General features: G+C 59.1%; 1 protein-coding gene across 2 annotated transcripts in view; it reads left to right on the top strand.

Annotated features, from left to right (window-relative positions):
• Positions 1-17969, top strand: part of ARHGAP39 (Rho GTPase activating protein 39) — a 167303-nt gene that overhangs the window by 112496 nt on the left and 36838 nt on the right. For both annotated transcript variants that reach the window (XM_059723677.1, XM_059723676.1), the window contains one exon: positions 6082-6165. In XM_059723677.1, the coding sequence (XP_059579660.1) occupies positions 6082-6165 (84 nt within the window). The remainder of the gene's footprint in view (positions 1-6081; positions 6166-17969) is intronic.

Genomic DNA, 17969 nt, shown 5'->3' with positions numbered 1-17969 from the left:
CCACCCCCCAGTCCATAATGATCTGAGCATGGGGTAAATGGGGACTCTCCGTGAACTGCTCCAGGGATGGAAAGTCCCCACTTCGGTGGCATCTATCCCATGTTCTCCCTGCTCTGACAGTGAAGAAGTGTTTCCTGATCTCCAACCTAAACCTGCTTTGCTGCAACTTCCAGCCTCTAGTTGACCGGCACGAGCTCCTGCAAGGGGCAAATCAGACTCTCGGTGCCGTTGCAGCTCAGAACCGGGCCCTGGCCACGGTCACGTCCATCTGGGGCTCCCAGGCCGTGCAGCTCAGCTGCTTCCTGCCCCGCTGTTGAGCATCCGCAGCCGGTGCTGCCCTGACGGAACTGGCATCAGCCCGTGGCAAAGCAACAGGGCCCTGGGCGTACTCCGACGGCGGGGAGAGTGGCTTAACGCAGCGCCTCTCCAGTGGATTTCCTGTCAATTGGAGCTAATCCCCAACAAACCTGCTTTGCGTCTGCATCTCACGGCACCCAAGGCAGCCAGCTCACTCCTTCCCTGGCCAGGGGAAAGCACGGGTTTTGCTGAACTGAGCTGGCCCCGCAGCTTCGGAGAGGGAAAGCTGCATTTCGGCTGTAGTGCTGCTGCAGCTAAAAATCTCTATCCTCTGACCGCTGCCTTTCCAAGGCCTGGGCCCCTGGGCCTCACACAGCAGGGCAGGGGCCAAGCCCACATTTCCAGCTCATGTGGCCTTGCTGTCCTGGCTGTCCACCTCCATGCGGTCCAGGCCTCCTCCTGGAGTGTGTGGACAGTGCCGTGTTCGGGCTGCACATAGCATTATATGGATGTGGCTGATCCCGTATGTGCATGTGCCAGCTCTGAGTACCCAGCAAGCCTGTTACGGCCACTCTTCTCTCCCTGTGGCGCGTAAATCTCGGCTATGAAACCTCGACGCGGGACCTGCGGCTCTCTCTCCTGGGGGCTGTAACCACCGCACAGAGCACGCGCCGTGCCCCATCCCGTGCTTCCTTCCCTCAATAGCAATTGGCATGGAGGCTATAGGCACGCCTGGGGGTAGAGGCACCCTCGGCCGCAGCTGGAGCACTCAGCCGCCCTGCGGATGGACGCCTGGGGGAGTCTGCCTCTGAGGACGCTGACCCTGCCAGCAGCCACCGATGGCAACTCAGCTCTAGAAGCGCCGCCGTCCCGCTGCGCTGCTCTGGGAGGCTGGCTGCAGGCACAGGCCGCAGTCGGCCAGCAGCTCGGTGCTAGGCTTCCTAGTGTAGACGGGTCTCTGGGGGCTTCCCCTCAAAAGGCTGCAGGCTGGGACCACTTCCCTCCCACTCTCCCCCGCAGCCGGGCCAGCGAAGCCCCAGACCCTACGTTCCTACCTGCAGACATGAAAGGGGGAAGGTGACCTTGGGGAGACCCCAGCCCTGTAACCACAGCCTGCAGGCTGGTGGGCAGAGGCAGGGGAGGCCTGTTGGACTTCCATGACCAGGGCTGCAGGGATAGGGAAGGATCACATGTTTCCCTGACAGCAAATCTGTACTTCTCCATGTCTCACGGCATGAGTCCTCTTGGCTGCCCGGCAAGGCCTGCATGGCATGGGAGGGGGCTAGGAGGATAGTTTGCTTCTCCACGGAGGTCTCCCATGCCTGGCAGGCAGGGGCTGGGCATTCGAAGCGTGGTCTCCAGCCTAGCGCTCCCCTAAGGAAGCCAGGCAGCTGCAGCAGCTTTGCAAACTGGGACTGGGAGATTAACCTGATCCACTTCTCACCCCGGTGTAAACGGGGAGCTGAAGTGGAAGGTACTGGGTGCTGCTGCAGCCCGGGATGGGGCTGGGGCTGGGCTGTGCCAATGCTCCTGCTGCACCAACCCTGCAGGGTCCCGGCTGGAGGGTCTTGCCCTGCGCTCAGGCTCAGCCCCACGCTGCACTGGGGCAGGAAGAGATTTCCCCCTGCTCAGACTGGTCCGCACTGGCGGGGGGTTGCTTTCCTCTGCCTCGGCCTGGGGTCTTTGCAGTGCCCATGACCCCCCTGGCAGCAGCAGGACATTGGTGGCTGTGGCCCCGCTGTATCCCAGGGGCAGGGGCGGGGGCGATGCCTGGGGCTGTGTCGGGGGCAACTGTGTCGTGCGGCTCCGAGGTCACACACGGGGTTTGTCTGGGCTGGTTTGGACAGAGCAGGACTGGCCATGCCCCGCAGGCCCCTGCCAGCCTCACGGCTCTGGGTGAAGGAGTCACACCTGAACGTGGGGAGCAGGCGGGGCTTGCTCTGGGGGGGCTGGGATGTGAACAAGACCTCCTCTATCTGGCTGCTAGCGTGCAAAGGGAAGGGCCCTGCTTCCAAATTGGGGGCTGCTGCTCTTTGCTTGGCATGTAACCACTGCACCCCCCCATGATTGCTCGTCCAGACGCCGGTCCTAGATCAGCGATGTCCTGCAGCAGAGCTGCTACAGCAGCAGTCCTTGTCTCTCTGCAGCAGCCAAGGCAGGGATGCCCGGGGAGAGCCGGGGCCGGTGTGGTGGATCTGGGAGCAGGGGTTGGCCTGGAGAGATCCAGCTGCGTACTGAGGGCCCCATTGAGGACCTGTGGCACCAGGAACCATTTCAGTGTGCCTTGCGAGGGCGCATGCCCCAGGCCACGCTGCTATGAGCGTGTCGGGACTCTGCTGCCAGGTCCGGTCTGGGTAATCACTGGCTCTTGTCCTCACGGCCCCGTCTTACCAGCGGTGAATGCTGCTGCGAGCAGTCGAGCAAGACGCCGTGCTAACCCCAGCGTGGTCTGTAGTCCAGGCCAGGCCCAGCCACGTGTGGGATGCGGGCGCGGAGCTCCACTGGACACACAGGGTCCTGCTTTAAAGCAAGCTGCTGGGTTCCTCCCCAGCCATGGCTGCATGCTGGCTTTGGGCAAAGAGGTTCCTGCCTAGTGCATAGACCTGACGTCTGGAAAGGCTGCGTCCCCATGCGTGCTGGGACGATCCAGGCTCAGCAAGAACAGATTTGCTCTGGGTGCAGAGCCTCGCCCAGCGCCAGAGCCCCTTGGTACTGGTCCCCAGCGTGCAAATGCCTCCTGCAGCTGCAGGGCCTGGCTTTGTGCAGCCTCCATCGGATGAGGGCTGATTGCTGGGCTCTGGCTCTGCAGGAGACTTCACTGCTGCTGCTTAGAAAACCCCCAGGCGCGACGTGCTGGCATGAGGGGCCGAGGCTGGGTTTCCGGCCAGTCCTCTGAGACCCCGCGGGCATTGATTTGCTTAGCAGAATTAGCCCGGTGTCTTTCCTTGTGTGTCCTGGGTGTAACCTGCGTGCCGTGCTCAGCTCCCAGCCTCTCTCTCCGCAGGAGCTCGACCCCTGGGGGCACCTGGCCCCTCTTTCCCTGGGAGACACAGGGCTCCCTGGGTGAGAATGCCCCATTATCCCCCTTCTGCTGGGTGGGTGCAGGCACGTCCCTGGGCTCCCCATCGGCTGCCCTGCACACCCACCTGACATTGGGTCACTTTGTGCCAGCCCGGCAAGCCCAGGGAGCTCCGTGTCGCCTGGACAGACGCAGAGACGGGAGTTTTGCCAGCCATGGGGAGGTGGAGGCAGCTGGTTCATACCTTGGCCTGCGTGCTCTGCACCCCGCTGGGACAGCATCCTCCCACAGCAGAGGAGCCAGTTGCATTTTGCCAGAGGGTTACAGAGAATCGGGTTAGCGTGCGCCAGCGGATGGGCGTGCGCGGCTGCAGGAGTGCGATGGGCTTTGGGTCGAGGGCGACAGGGCTGCTCGGTGCACTGAGCTCAGCGGGTCCTGCCCTGCCTTTCGCGTGTGGCGCCCTGTGCCTGCCCCCATGGCATCTCCTCTGCAGGGTTCGACTGCACCGGTGCCCTGGGGACCATGCCCAACAGGACCAAGCAGAGCCCCCCAGGCACGCTGGTTTTGGCAGTGCCCGTGATGGTCCCCCAAGCTTCCCAGAGATGCCCGGGGGAGGCGGTGGAGCACAGCTCATTGCAGCAAGGCAGTGAAGTCGATGGCATTGACCACCAGCACCCCGGGTACTCCTCCATGCCAGGAGTCAGGGCAAGGCTGACCCGTGCCAGAAGAGCACAGAGCACGTTTGAGACCGGGGGGCTCAATGCCTGGCCTGTGGGCCAGATCCAGCCTATGGAGCCATGTCAGCCACCCTGCCAGGCTCCCCCGGGTCCAAAACGTTGTGTTGAGCAGTGTTCATTGACCCCCTTCTGCCACCAAATATCCAGACTCCCGGGGAGCACCATGGGCCGGATAGTGTTGCCCCTCACGCTGGGCTGGGGGCAGGGCAGGGCCCGATCCTGGCACGTGAGGTCCAGCCGAGGTGGCACGGGACCTGACCCTGGCAGGTGGGGCCCAATCTAGCCCTGCACCTGGCCCCGCGCTGCCGGCGCGGGTTGCACCAGGTGCCCGTTGCAGCCCGAGTCGCCCGGCCGAGGGTTGAGGCGGTTTTGCCGTCAGGGCGGATGATGGATCAGAGTCGGGAGAGCCAAGCGCAGCAGGGCAGGCGCAGCGGTGAGGCTGCGAGCAGGGCTGGGGAGAGGCAGAGGTCGGGAAGCGCACACAGGCGTGTTGTGGCCAAGTCCCATGAGAAGTAGCAGGAGTGAAGCTAGCGGGCACCGTCCCCGTGTCGGGAGAAAGAGTCCCTTTCCCTTCAGTGCATGCGGCTTGTTCTTTCTTTGGTGGCTTCCCACCGTTTCCATGGCCCAAGAAAGCCCCAAAGGAGATTCAAGGGGAGCCGCTGTCATCTTTAGACGCAGAACACGAGAGCGGATGCCTCCGAGGGCTCTGGACCAGGCCGGCAGGGAGATCGCGCGCGCGTGCATGTGCCGGGAGCCGAGAGACAGGGTGACTCAGCACACCGCTTCCGCCAGCTGTAATTCCTGGGCTCATTAAAATCAGCTGTGACAGAAGCTTAATTTTATTGCTACTTTCCTGAATAACATCTCCCGGTTCGAGCCGCTTAGGGAGATTTGTTGCTTGCTTTGCTTTGCTTTCCCGGAGCCGGCACCTGAGCTGAATTTGTGAATGCGAGCCGGGGAGGCAACTTCTCCAGCTGGGCTGCTGTTAGATCCTGGCATGGATGAAATGCCTGGGGTAGAGCCCACAAATCTCCCTGCACCTCTGCAAACCAGCCCAGGGGGTTGGGAAGGAGCCCCCTCCACCGTGGAGCCCTGGCTCTTCTGCACGCTCATCTCTAGCACTGCGGCAGCTGCGACGGAGAGCAAAAGAAATGCGCCCGCAGGGACACGGCCCCGCGAGCCCTCGGGCAGTGGGGAATGGGAGAGCATCTTTGATCTCCTCCATTTATCTGGGGGGATCTCACAGGCGTCCTGGTCTGGAGGGTGACCCTCTCCCCTGCTCCACTTCAAACAGGCTCAGCCTACCAGGCTGCTTTTCCAGCAGCTTCCCCAAAACCCACCTCTGTGCCCTCCTGCTTGCCCGTCACTGCCAGCTGTGGATGTTTTGCATGGCAGGTCCAACCCAGGCTGGCACGGATGTAACCTGTTGGACCGAGTGCTCATCCCAGGGGGCTGATACACAAGAAGGCAAGGGGCACTTTTGCATAAGCAAAGGTGTGCCAAGGATCCCTCATAGAGCAAAGTATCGTAGCGTCTCTCAGAGCAGGGGCAGACGAAGCAGCACCCCGGGGCCTCCAGCTCTCAGCGAGCCCGTTCTGCAAGAGGATGAGGGGGGTTTATCCTCATCCTAAACATTATGCATCGCAGGGCCCGAGGCCCTGGGGAGCTGACGTGAGCTGAAACTGCTGGAAGGAGAAGGTGTGCTAGGGATGGGGCCAGCTGGGAAAGACAGAAGTGGGAGGAGAGCAAGGGGCACGTTGCTCAGATACTTTCGGCATTGTTATATGGGAAATGACGCTGCCCGAGCGGTCTGGAGGCAGCGGGAACTGGGGATAGGGAGAGCTCCTGCATAGCAGAGGCATGGCTCGGAGGTGGCATCCAAGCTGGCGATGAGAATACAGGTCCCCAGGTGGGGTCGGGGTGGGGGAGCAGTCCCCACGAGCCCAGGGGATGCTACCTCGCCGAGCCGGGGTCGGGGGCAGGCGCTCGCTGGCAGTAACAGCCTTGTTCCCTGTTGCTGTGTTTCAGTTCCTCGCCTTCGGGAGCCTTCGTGGAGAAGGAATGTGAGATCTATCGAGATTACAACGCGGAAGGCCAGCTCCTCCACTACAGGTAGCCGGGACTCACCTTCTCGTACGGGGCTGGGCCTGGGGGAGATGCCAGCCCTGCCGGGGACACTCTCTGCCAATGCGAGGTGGGCGCTGGATCTTCCCACCCCAGGGGACCATGCATGCCCAGGGGCAGATCCGGGGGGGCAGTGATGCCATCTCACCCCCCTCTTTGATTCCTGCTTCACCCTCACTTTAAAGCCAACTGCCTGGGAGGGGCAGCAGCATCAGTCAGCACCGGGGGAGTCACAGCTGACTTCTTCTCCCAGCTTCCTGCTAATCTCTCTCCACTCTGCAGGTGTTAACCACCCTCTCTCCTTTTTAATGGCCTCGAGGTGCCACTATTCAAGCAACCCTTTCTTCTGCAATGTTGCTGCCTCTTGGCCATTCCCGGAAACGTCTCTTCTATTTCACAGCCCCACAGACTGTTTTGAGCTCTAGCTAAAAACCTGAGCTCAGGTTGGTCCTATGAACTCAGGTGTAGACATGGCTGGCAGTGAAGTATCGGAGGCACTGTCAGGAAGGCTAGATTTTGTTTTACAAAACTGAGTCAGAGGCCTACATTTAACTACAGGGCTCGTGACAACCTTGTTGGACTATTTTTTTGGCTAGTTTCTTGGGTTTTTTAAAACTTAATCTATTATCCAGTAAATTAATGCACATTCCAGTTGTTATACTGGTTTTTGCATTGATCTTACACCAAATAATGCAAGGCTCTAGTCCCCCTCGTGTATTAGTATTAGCACTGCCCTAGGCCCAGAGCTCCCAAGTTTCCCATCCCACAGCTCCTGCAGCCCCCCGCTGTCTTCGAGGACTCCAAAGCCACCTCCTCCACGGAGGCTGTCATAGGTCTCTCCACCAGAGAGAGGAGCTATTCCATGGGCATTTTAGCAGCAATCAAAACCTCACGTCAGGCCGGAGGCTGTCTGCTCAGCCGGCTGTTTTCAATGCCATTCCCTTGTTGCTTGGACCCTTCCCAGTTGCCCCCGTCCAGGGGTTGCATCACGAATCCCCAGTGCTGCTTAGTGCTCATTCGTGCTACAGTCGCTAAAGGAAACGCCACGTCCTCGCTTTCAGCTTGCAGGGGCCAAGCCCAGCCAGGTTAACGGCATCCCTGCGGGCGGCAGGAACAAGGACCCGTCATCTCTGCAGCCACGCGGGCACCAGCAGCTGGGAGCTGCACCCATCACTGCTGCTTGCCCCGGGGCCGTCACCAAACCCGCCACTTGCTTGTACCTGGGAGGAACAGCCTTGGCCCCGAACACCCGTGTTCCCTGGCTCCTCGCTGAGATGCTTCTCCTCCCTGGAAACGGTGTTGTGTGTTCACTGCGGCTGGCTGTCTCAGCGGGAAGTTGGACTAGTTTTGGGCCTCGGCCGGTCTCGAACAGCAGGGGAGAGGAAACCTGAATAGGGAGAAGGGGCTCCATGCAGCAGGGTTTGCATTCACCTCTGGCTGCAGAAGCCGGGGGCCTCAGGACAGTGCCCAGGTTGGGCCCTGTACAGACGCACTCAGCAACCGCAGGCTCCCACAGGCAGCAGGTGGGCCTCCCCCAAGGGATGGGGGGCTGCGTGCAAAGCCAAAGCAGCTGTTGCCAGAGTGCTTACATGCGTGTGTCTATGCATGCATGTGTGTGTGTGCATGTGCATTCATGTGTATGTGGGTGTGCATCTGTGGGTCTGCATGTGTGTGCGCGTGTGTGCCCATGTGTATGTGGATATGCCTGCATATGTGTATATGTGTGCGCATGCATGTGTGCATGTGTCCATGTGTGTGATGTGTGCCCATGATGTGTGTATGTGTGTGTGCACGCATATGTGTGCGTGTGTTTGTGCCCATGTGTATGTGGATATGTGTGCATGTATGTGTGTGTGCATGTGTGTACGTGCATGCATGTGTGTTTGTGTATGTGTGTGTGCATGTGTGCTTGTGTCCATCTGTGTGATGTGTGCCCATGTGTATGTGCATGCATGTGTGCTGGTGTCCGTGTGCATGTGTGCATGTGTACATGTGTGCTTGTCTCCATATGTGTGACGTGTGCCCATGTGTATGTGGATATGCATGGATGTATGCACGTGTGTGTTTGTGCCCGTGTGTATGTCAGCATGTGTACATGTGCTCATATGTGCATGCGTGTGTTTGTATCTGTGTATGTATGTTTGTGTGCATGCATATGTGCCCACATGTGTGTGCGTGTGTGTGTGTGTGGGGAGGGGAAATCTGTCCCCAGAAGGCACGTGTCCCCCTGCCTCATGGGCTCCCCTATCCCATCCAGCAGACGTTGGCAGTGGCTTCGTCCTTGCAGAGAGCTCTATTGACTGCTGCCGGCATCCCAGCAGGCCCCGCGAGGGCCGTGTGGCCGTGGTGACCCTGCCACAAGGCCAGAGAGAGGAGAGCCTGCCAGAGCACTACAGCTCCGTCTCAGCCATGTGCCCTGCGGTCTGACTGGCGGCAGGGCAAGGGCAGGAGCGTGGCCTGGGCCAGCGTTGCACAGACCCCTTATCCTGCAGCATGAAACGATGCTCTGCTCGCCTGCGCTAGGAAACACGGCCGAGGCCGGCAGACCCTGGAGCAAGTGTAGACACAAGCCAATGCCTTCCAAGGCTGATTCCCAGTGGGCACCGACCTCTAGGGCACGTGTCCAGGGCTTTGCATACAGGGCTCTTGGAGCAAAGCTCAGACCAGAGCATACTGGGACTCCTGGGATTTGTCCACACCATGCATCTGCGTGTCCTGCATCGCAGCCTCCCTGCTGCACCGCCGTGTTCATCAAATCGCAGAGCCATGGGGCTGGAAGGGACCCCCAGAGGTCACATCTAGTCCAGCCCCTGCCTGAGGCGGGATCAGCCCTATCCAAATTATTCAATCCATCATCTAAACTCTTTGTAAAACTACCATAAACCATGACACAACGTTAGACATTGCACCCAAACATTGCACCCGACATTGCACCCAAACCTGCCCAAGGGAAAGCAGGGGGACCACAGCTGCCAGCATCTGGCTTCCATGAAATGTTGTCAATGTGCACACACGAGATCCCAAGCAGAGGCTGTGCCCCCGCTGCAGTGGAAGGCACCCCCACACCCCAAGTCCATACCAACTGGACCAGGGGGGAAATTCCTTCCCCCCCCAGTGCAGTGTTGGTGCAGGGGCAAGACCCTCCAGCCAGGACCCTGTGGGGTTGGTGCCAGCAGGAGCATTGGCACAGCCCAGCCCCATCCCTAACACCCAGCACCTCTGGGGGAGGCTTCAAGCCCCCCGGCACATGGAGCAGTAGTTGTAGGGGGGGGGAACGGCACAGCCCAGACGCTGGGAAACCCCCATATCGGAGCACGGGCATCGCTGCACCTAGATCCGCTGTGCCCAGCGCCCATCCACCCTCTTCTTGACACCTCCAGTGATGGGGAGCCGCCCCTTCCCTGGTGTCTCTCCCACGGTCTCCCTGCTCTGACAGTGAAGAAGTGTTTCCTGATCTCCAACTAAACCTGCTTTGCTGCAACTTCCAGCCATGGCTCCGCGTCCTCCTCTCTGCAGCAGGAGACAAGGCTCTTTCCCTCTGGCAGCCGTTCGGGTATTGAAGGGGTGTGGGGAGCGTGTGAGTGGCGGTGCCTGGGCCGTGCGTGCCTGAGGGCGTTCCAGCTGCCCTACACTGCTGCCAGAGTGTGGATGCGCCCATCTGGTTGTGCCCAGCCCCGGTGCTTGAGAAGGCCCCAGCGACCCCCTGTCCAAGGCAGTCCTGGGGGATGAAGCTGGGCTCCGGGCCGTGGCTGCGATCTTGGCAGCATCCTGGTCACTCCAGAAGCAAAGTGCTGTTGATGCACTGACTCAGCTGCTGACGCCTGCTCCCCCCGCAGCCGGCGCCACTCCGGACAGCTCCGCACGTGTGAACAGACGGCATCAGGACAAGGTCAAGGTGCCCGTGGCTCTCTGCTCAGCACAGGAAGGCCAGAAAGGGGATGCAGGTCCAGCACATGGGGCTGTACATCCCAGTCAGGGGGACGCAGGATTTTTCACTGACCTGCTGGCAGAGCCAAGGTTAAAGCGGATGTGGCCATGCAGGCAGACAGGTCTCCCGACAGATGCTTTTGCTCGTGCAGACCCAGCAAGCAGGACGGTGTTGGCCGCCTGCCCTGTTGCAGTCCCACTGGCAGCGCACGGAGCTGTACGTGGCCACGCTGACTGGTTGGCTCCTGCACCCGGGGCTCAAGTCCAGCCTCTCGCAAGACAGCTGAGCCTGGAGCAGCAGTCACAGGGTGGGAGCTGCTGGCGGCACCGCCGGTGGCTGCAGAAGTGGGGGAGCGAGTGCACCGATCTCAGTCCCTTCACCCTTTCCCTGTCACCGCGGGTTCAGATGCACCAGCTGCTCTGAATGTTCCCCCCATTTATTTCAGACCTGCGTCATACCCCCAGGGGCAGGGCTAGGCCGTGAGGTCGTGTCTCCAGGCTGTCACGGATGGGCTTCCTGGAAGCAGCCAACGACCCCGGATCATTTCTGGTCTCACCTGTATCTCACCGGCACAGGGAGCCTTAGTCATAGCCTCTCTCCCCCTGCAAATCCTGCATAAATAATGCTTTGCCCAATGCCTTGCCTCTCCTCATGGAGATAGGAGGGATAGGGACAGACAGCCCCTGAAGTTTTGCAGCTTGGGGATGCTTCTGTAGAAGAAGCCACGGCTTTTGCAAATTTGGCCAAGTTCATCCCAACTCATAGACTCGTATTGCCATGGGGCTGGAAGGGACCTGTGGGCATCACATCTAGTCCAGCCCCTGCCTGAAGCAGGATCAGGTCTGTCCAAAGCAGCCCAGACCAACCATTGTCTAAACTCTTCCTAAAACTACCATCAGCCCTGACACAACACAAGACATCACATCTGACCCTGCCATAAGTGAAGCCAGGGGACCGTGGCAGCCAACATCCTGCTGCAGCAAGGGGTGTTAATATATGCTTGAGAGATCCCAGGCCATGCCCCCACGATGGAGAAAGGAAAAACCTCCAGTCTGTACCAAACTGGTCCAATAAAAGCTGACACCCACAAGAATCCTACCCTGCCGGGTGTTTTCTGGATTGTCCCAGCTCCACCATCACTCCAGCACGCGAAGGCATGAACTACATCATCCCAGCCAAGGCTTTGTCTAGTCGGGTCTTCAACACCTCCAGGGATGGAGACTGCACCACCTCTCTGGGTAATCTGTCCCAGTGCTTCATCACCCTCCTAACGAGAAAGTTTTTCCTAATATCCAACCTCAACTTCCCTTGCTGCAGCTTGAGCCCATTGCACCTTGTCCTGCCATCTGCCCCCACTGAGACCAGCCCAGCTCCATCCTCTTTGCAGCCCCCCTGCAGGGAGGTGAAGGCTGCTATTCAATCCCCCTCGGTCTTCCCTTCTGCAGACTCAATCAGCCCAGTTCCTGCAGCTTCTCCTCAGACTCCACATGCCCCAGCCCTCAACCATTTTCGTTGCCATCCACCGGACTCTCTCCCGTTCGTGCACATCCTCTCTTCATGCTCTTTGCCCAGTTACGGGTTGGTGAAGCGTCTCTTTCTGCGGGAGGCGCCTGTGGGCGCAGCCGCTGGAGCGGGCCATACATTTTCGGACGGGACCTTTTCTCTTGGGTCTGTCCAAGTCCTATCGCTCCCTGGGGAAGCCGCCCCCCTGTCTGCCGGGTCTGCCTGCGGGAATGTTTGACGCTTCTGAACTAAATGAGTGCAGATTTCCAGATCTGCCAAATAATTGCCTTTTGGAGAGGGAGGCAGGGGTGGGGGGGACCATCCCAGTTCAAAAAGATGGTGCCCGGCTCTCTTTGGGTTCACTGTGACACATGCACTATTTATGTCAGGGGGGGTTTTGTTTTTGGGGGGTTTTTTTGGGGGTGGGGGTAGGGTTTCAGCTGCCCCAAGAGGTGCTGGGCACTGCAGCCCAGGCTGGAGATGGGGACGGGGCTGTGCCAATGCTCCTGCTGGCACCAACCCGCAGGGTCCTGGCCGGAGGGTCTTGCCCCCAACACTGCACTGGGGCAGGAAGGGATTTCCCCCCTGCTCAGACTGGTGCGCAGTGGGGGGATTTGCCTTCCCCTGCAGCAGGGGCACGGCCTGGGCCTGGGCTCTCTTGAATGTATATTAACACTTGCAGCAGCAGGACACTGGCTGCCACAGCCCCCTGCTTTCCCCGCGGCGGGTTTGGGTGCAATGTCTCGTGTCGTGCCAGGGCCGAGGGTAGTTTCGCTGGTAGGTTCAACAGTGGATTTCCGTAGGATGGTTTGGGGTTGGACTAGATGGACACAGATTACGGGCTGGTTTGGACGGGGCCGATCCTGCCTCGGGCAGGGGCTGGACTAGATGTGAGCGCTGCAGCTCCCTGCCAGCCCCGCGGCTCCGTGATCCTGTGACTCCAGTGGTCCTGATCATGGCAAAGGCGAGTGTTTCTTATGGACAGAAAAGGTGGCTTCATGATTTTTTTTCTCATCCCCTGGATACAGCGGCAGCGTGGAGGCGGCTTTGTCGCGGGATGGAAGAGCGTGCGAGGATTGCGGAGCTTGCCGTTGTTTTCAATGAGCTGGGCGATCCCGCGTCGTCTCTGGAGTCCCGCTTAGGAGGCCACGGAGCAAAAGGGGCTTGTTTGGGGTTTCCATTTCCCACGGTAACGTCTCGGGGGACCCACGTGGATGCGTTAGAGGATCGATCCCAACGTGCAATCCAGATTTCAAGGGCCGTATCCAGCCATTTCCCGAGAGGCAGAATTTGAGCGCTCGTGAAGTCTGGATAAAGCAGACGTAAGTGAAGACAGCCCCAGGAGCCTTGTGTGTTTGGGTAGGTAGTTTCTGTGGCGCTGACCTACTTCTGCTGCCGACAGCTTTCCCATCCGCGGCGGCCACGTTCCAGATACTAAACTTCCTGCTTGTGCCCGTGTTAACGACCGAGGTTTCCAAGAGCGTCCCGTGCGGGAGAGGGGCCTTGCTGTAGATCAAGACGGGATGCGTCTGCAAGGGAGATTTGTCGCATGGCTAACGACCATCCAGAAGGACTCGCTTCCACTTCTTGACCTTCGGTGCCCTTCGTCCTATTTCGAGACCATCTGAAGGACACGGCTGATTTTTCATATTTGCGGTGCCCTGCTGGAATTGCATTCATTTCTTATCAACTGCTTTGTTTAAAATAGGGCTTGGGGTACGTGCGTGTTTGTTGTTACCCGCCTGACGGCGATGATTAACTGCGGCTCTAATTGACGGCATTAAAAGCATCGCATGTCCCCGGTTTCTACCAGAGCGTAATTTGTTGGGTTTTGCAACAGCGTCCGGGCACCTGGATTGACGAGCGGCCGCGCTTTTATTCCTGTTGCCATCAAAGCAGCGCTATTTGAATGCCAGACATATCTAGGCCCCTCGGCTCTTCCCGGCAGAGATCCAGCCCGTAACAATGTTTGTTCAGCTCGTTGCGAGGAGGGTAATTAGAACAAAGCCCGTGCGCGTGTGAAGGTGGCTGCTCCGGCAAGACGGGGAGGGAGGTGGTGTTGGATGTGCCGCGAAGGGGTGGATCACTACATCAGTACGTGAGATATTTTTCAAAGCACCGCGTGGTTACAATTTCCCAGCACCGAAGTCTGCCTGTCCTTTCCAAAGGCAAGGAGGGGATGCCTCAAAGGAGCCCGCAGGGCCGGAGGACACACGTCTGTTTTGAGGTTTTTAAAACGCCTCGTCCTAAGTAAAGAGCACGTCTCGTCCTTTTGTGCGATGCAGATTCACGAGCCGGTTGATTTCTGCAATGAAACCTCAGGGGATGCTGGAAGAGAGTTTCATGCTCAGCCCTCTGGGATCTCAAGGGGCCGTGTGTCAGCCTCCCCTCCCAGGGCAAACAGCGCCTCGGCTTCAGCCCAGTCACGCAAACAGCCAGGGGCAAATCTGTGCTCCGTCACGTGCCGGGGTCCGTACGCTTGGAAGCCAAGGGGCAGGGCCCTGTCCAGAGTGGCTCGACAATGGTGAAGTTTCTGGGCTGTGACGATGCCTAGCAATTACCTAGCGGTTTTCACGGTCAAAGAGTTTTGCAAACAGCAAATAAAGCCGTGGGGCAGTCATGGCTCTCTCTCTTTCTCCCTGCTAGCCACCTTCTCTTCCCATTTAAGCAGCTCGCAGAACCCCAACTTGGAGATCAAGGTTTGGACCTCGGTACGTCACGGGTTTGATGTCTCTCCCTAGCAGGGTCGTGCCGTGCTGACTGCAGCGACAGGCCTGCCCTTGGGTCCAGAGGCTGCAGAGAGCATCGCCAAGTGTTGCCCGTCTGAGCGGAGAACGAAGCGGTGCCTGCAGCCGTGCATCCTTGCGGTCGCTGACAGCGGGGACAGCGTGATGGAGCTCTCTCGGCTGTCTTGGGCGATGCCACTTCATCTTCTGATTTAAAGCCCAGCTCGTTTGGTGTGCAGGTCTGCAGTGTAGCTCACAGACGAGGGGCTTTTTTGGCAGGCAGCCTGTTACCGGGTGCAGGCTGCTGGCTGACATATTAATACAGGCCACAGATCCAGGTATGAGAAGGGTTTATAAAATAGTAAATGGTGAAGAGAGAGCAAGGGGGATCGATCGCTGACTGTCTCTCACCAGACAAGACACATGGAACGAGCAAGCCAGCAGTTTAAAACTAACACCAACTTTGTGGGGTCGGTGCTGCCTGGAGCATCCTCTGATGGTGGGGAAACTGCAGACCCTTTTCTGGGGCTACCGCCAGCAGGCACATTTCAGGGGACCCCCACAAAAGCGACAGCCAGACGGTCACAGACCCCATGCCCTGGTGGTCTACCTTCGTGAGGAAAGAGGCCCCAGGTACTTCTTATCTGGGCATCCCTCGGGGCTGCTCTAACTTGCACCCGATGGGCACGATCCCGCAGAGCTCGGTGCCCTCCAGCCGCCCCGCTCCCCTGTCACACGACTCCCCCTGCTCCATGCCCCTGCCCCAGGGCTGCAGGTTGGGAGGCGAAGAAGCTCCCTGGGGACTCACCAGTGCCATGGCCATGCAGAGGCCCGCTGCAGCCTGGACACCTGGGTCGGAGGGAGGCCACGGCTCTGGACGAGCACTCGTGGCACCGTCACACGGCACTTCCCAGCCCCAGTCTAGCTGTCTGCGCGCCGCACTGGACATGGCACCCTTAGGGCAGTACTGTACCCCCAAGGGCTGTTGAGGGGACCCGTCTGCATCACTGTCCTGAGCACTCACGCACTCAGACATGCTGCCAGGAGGCTCGGGGGAAAAGAGTGACCCTTCGGCTTTGGCCGCAAGTCCTCCAGCGCTCTTGCTGCTGCTTTTGCCTGGGCAGGAAGGGGAAAGGATTGCAACAGCGGCTCTGTCTCGTGTGCTCGGTTCCCGTGCGAGGGGGTCTTTGCACGCAGGGACGTGCGGTTGCTGTATTTTGAAAGACAGACGTCCATCGCCCGGAGGAGGGGTCTGTGGGCAAATGCAGGCTGCTCCGGCGTCTGGTCTACCGAGAGCACAGTGCTACCAGGTTACCGTATCGTCCCATGTACAACACGCAGCTCCCCCCCAAAATCGGGGGGGGGGGGGGTATTATGTAGGGAAGCTGACTTTTGGCCTGGGATAGAAGCAACCTGCTGTGATTCTTGCTCCACGGCACAGCAGCTGTGCTAGTACTACTGAGGCAGCTGGGGGAGTGAATTGACTTAAAGTGTCCTTGTTCTTCACTCCATAGGTGTTAATGATCATCTCTTTTCTTTTTAATGGTCGTGATGTGCCACTAATCATGCTAACTTTCCTTAAAACGAACTGCTTCTGGTCTCTCTCCTTCTATTTTTGTGCTCTTGTTGCAAAAAAAGCCAGCAGCCTCCTTCGCTGTATTGTCAGCAGTGTTGCTTGCACGCACATCAAGGGCAGCGATGCTCCCGCTCTGGGGAGGCCTCCCCTCGAGTCCTGCATCCAGGTCTGGGCCCTGCGCTTCAAGCAGGACGTGGACAGTTGGGAAAGAGTCCGGCGCAGGGCAGCAAACTTGATCAGGGGCCTGAGAGGCAAGAGTGATGAGGAAAGGCTGGAAGAGCGGGGCGTTGAGTCTGGAGAAGACTGAGGGGTTGGATGACAGTCTTCAAACTGCAAGGTGATCATAGAGGGGTTGGAGACGGGCTTTCCTCTGTGGCTGTAGGAGACCGGGCTAGGAGCAGCTGCCTCAAGCTGCAGCAGGGGAAACTGAGGCTGGAGATGAAGAGAAATGCTGTGACTGAGGGTGGCCGGGCCCCTAGAGAAGCGGCGAAATCTCCATCCTTGGATGTTTTCAAGAGCAGCTTGGACAGACACTTGCTGGGGTGGTTTCGTCGGGGCTGGCCCTGCCTCGAGCAGGGGCTGCACTCGATGGGACCTCCCGAAGTCCCTTGCAGTCCAACGTTTCTGTGCCCCCGTGAAGCTATTTCAGACCCTAGGCTGGAAAAGGAAGGTGGATTGGCAGAAGATGCAGCTCTGTCCTTGCTCTGTGCAGCCATGACTTTGGGGGGAAATACTTCTTTTATCTCCATTCTGCCTTTCGTAAACAAGGCGCGTATTATATTCTGCTGCGGTTGCATGTGCTAATATACGGTACTGCTTTCGCTCTGGGAAGGAGACCGTGCCAGGGAGCGGATGCTTGTGAGTCCTCGTGCCCGAGGCTCGTACACAGCCAGTCTCTGCAGGGGCTCAGATCCATAGAAATGGTGCTGAGCTCCTTCCAGGGTCGCAGGGAAGACCCAGCATCCCCGGGTTAAACCTTCCCCCTCCAGCAAGGGGGACTGACAAGTCACGTACTAGAAGCCCCCGAAGCGGTGAGGGCCGGCCATGCCCTAGGTGCAGCCTGGGCATCACCCACTGGCAGGTCTCTACCTCCCGCATCAGGTCCTCTCTATGGCAGACGGGAGTAATCAAGGCCTGGAGGCTGCGGTGACAATCAATTAGCCTTGGCTTGCTGCGCCTTTGCCGTTTGCATCTGCAGATGCTTCGGAGTCAAGATCTTCTGGCGACACTTGTCCCTGCCTGGCCACGCCGTCCCCATGTCCAGCCGGGCTTAAAACCCCCCGTGCTCATAACCTGCCCTGCCCAGCATGTCCCGGACCACTGCCCGGCCTGGTTAGATTGGGTGCAGGAGAGGGGGAAGCAGAGACACGTTCACTCCCCCCGCCCGGCTTTGATTCCCTGCCTTGTTGCCTGCCGTCAAGCTGTGAGCACGGCTGTTCCTGACTTTATTATTTCACATGAAAGGTCTCCCTGCGCCCAGCGGGATGTCTTTAAAGGACTAATTAGCAATGCCACGGTCGTGTTTATGTTGCAGGCAGTGATGGGGGACTGTTTAACATTCCCTTGCCCTTTCCTGTGAAGGGACCCGGTTGGGTCTCCCTTGCTGGAGGGCGTCTGCAATGGCTGAGCTGCAAGAGGAGCGTAAAGATTGGGACTGGAGACATCAGCCTCTTCCCTTTCTAGCCCAGGAGGATCTGGTCAGACAAGCAGCTGTTGCTAGCTAATGCCAGAGGCGGGCACCGATCCAAACGGCATAGTGCCAGGGCTACCGTACTGTCTTGTGTACAACATGCATTTCCCCTCCAAAGCCAGCTGGGAATTTTCGTGTGCATTGTATGCAAGAAATATGGTAAGAGCAGCCTCGGCCTGGGCTCTGCAGCGTCCACGACCCCCCCGGCAGCAGCAGGACGTTGGCGGCCGCAGCCCCCCTGCATCCCAGGGGCGGGGGCAATGTCAGGGGCGACTGTCATGCGGCTCCAAGGTCAGAAACGGGGTTTCTCTGGGCTGGTTTGGACGAGGCTGATCCTGCCGCAGGACTGGATGTGACCCCGCAGCTCCC

The sequence above is a fragment of the Alligator mississippiensis genome, chromosome 3 (genome assembly GCF_030867095.1).
Source record: "Alligator mississippiensis isolate rAllMis1 chromosome 3, rAllMis1, whole genome shotgun sequence".
Lineage (NCBI taxonomy): Eukaryota > Metazoa > Chordata > Crocodylia > Alligatoridae > Alligator > Alligator mississippiensis.
This window is presented reverse-complemented; position numbering and strand designations above follow the sequence as displayed.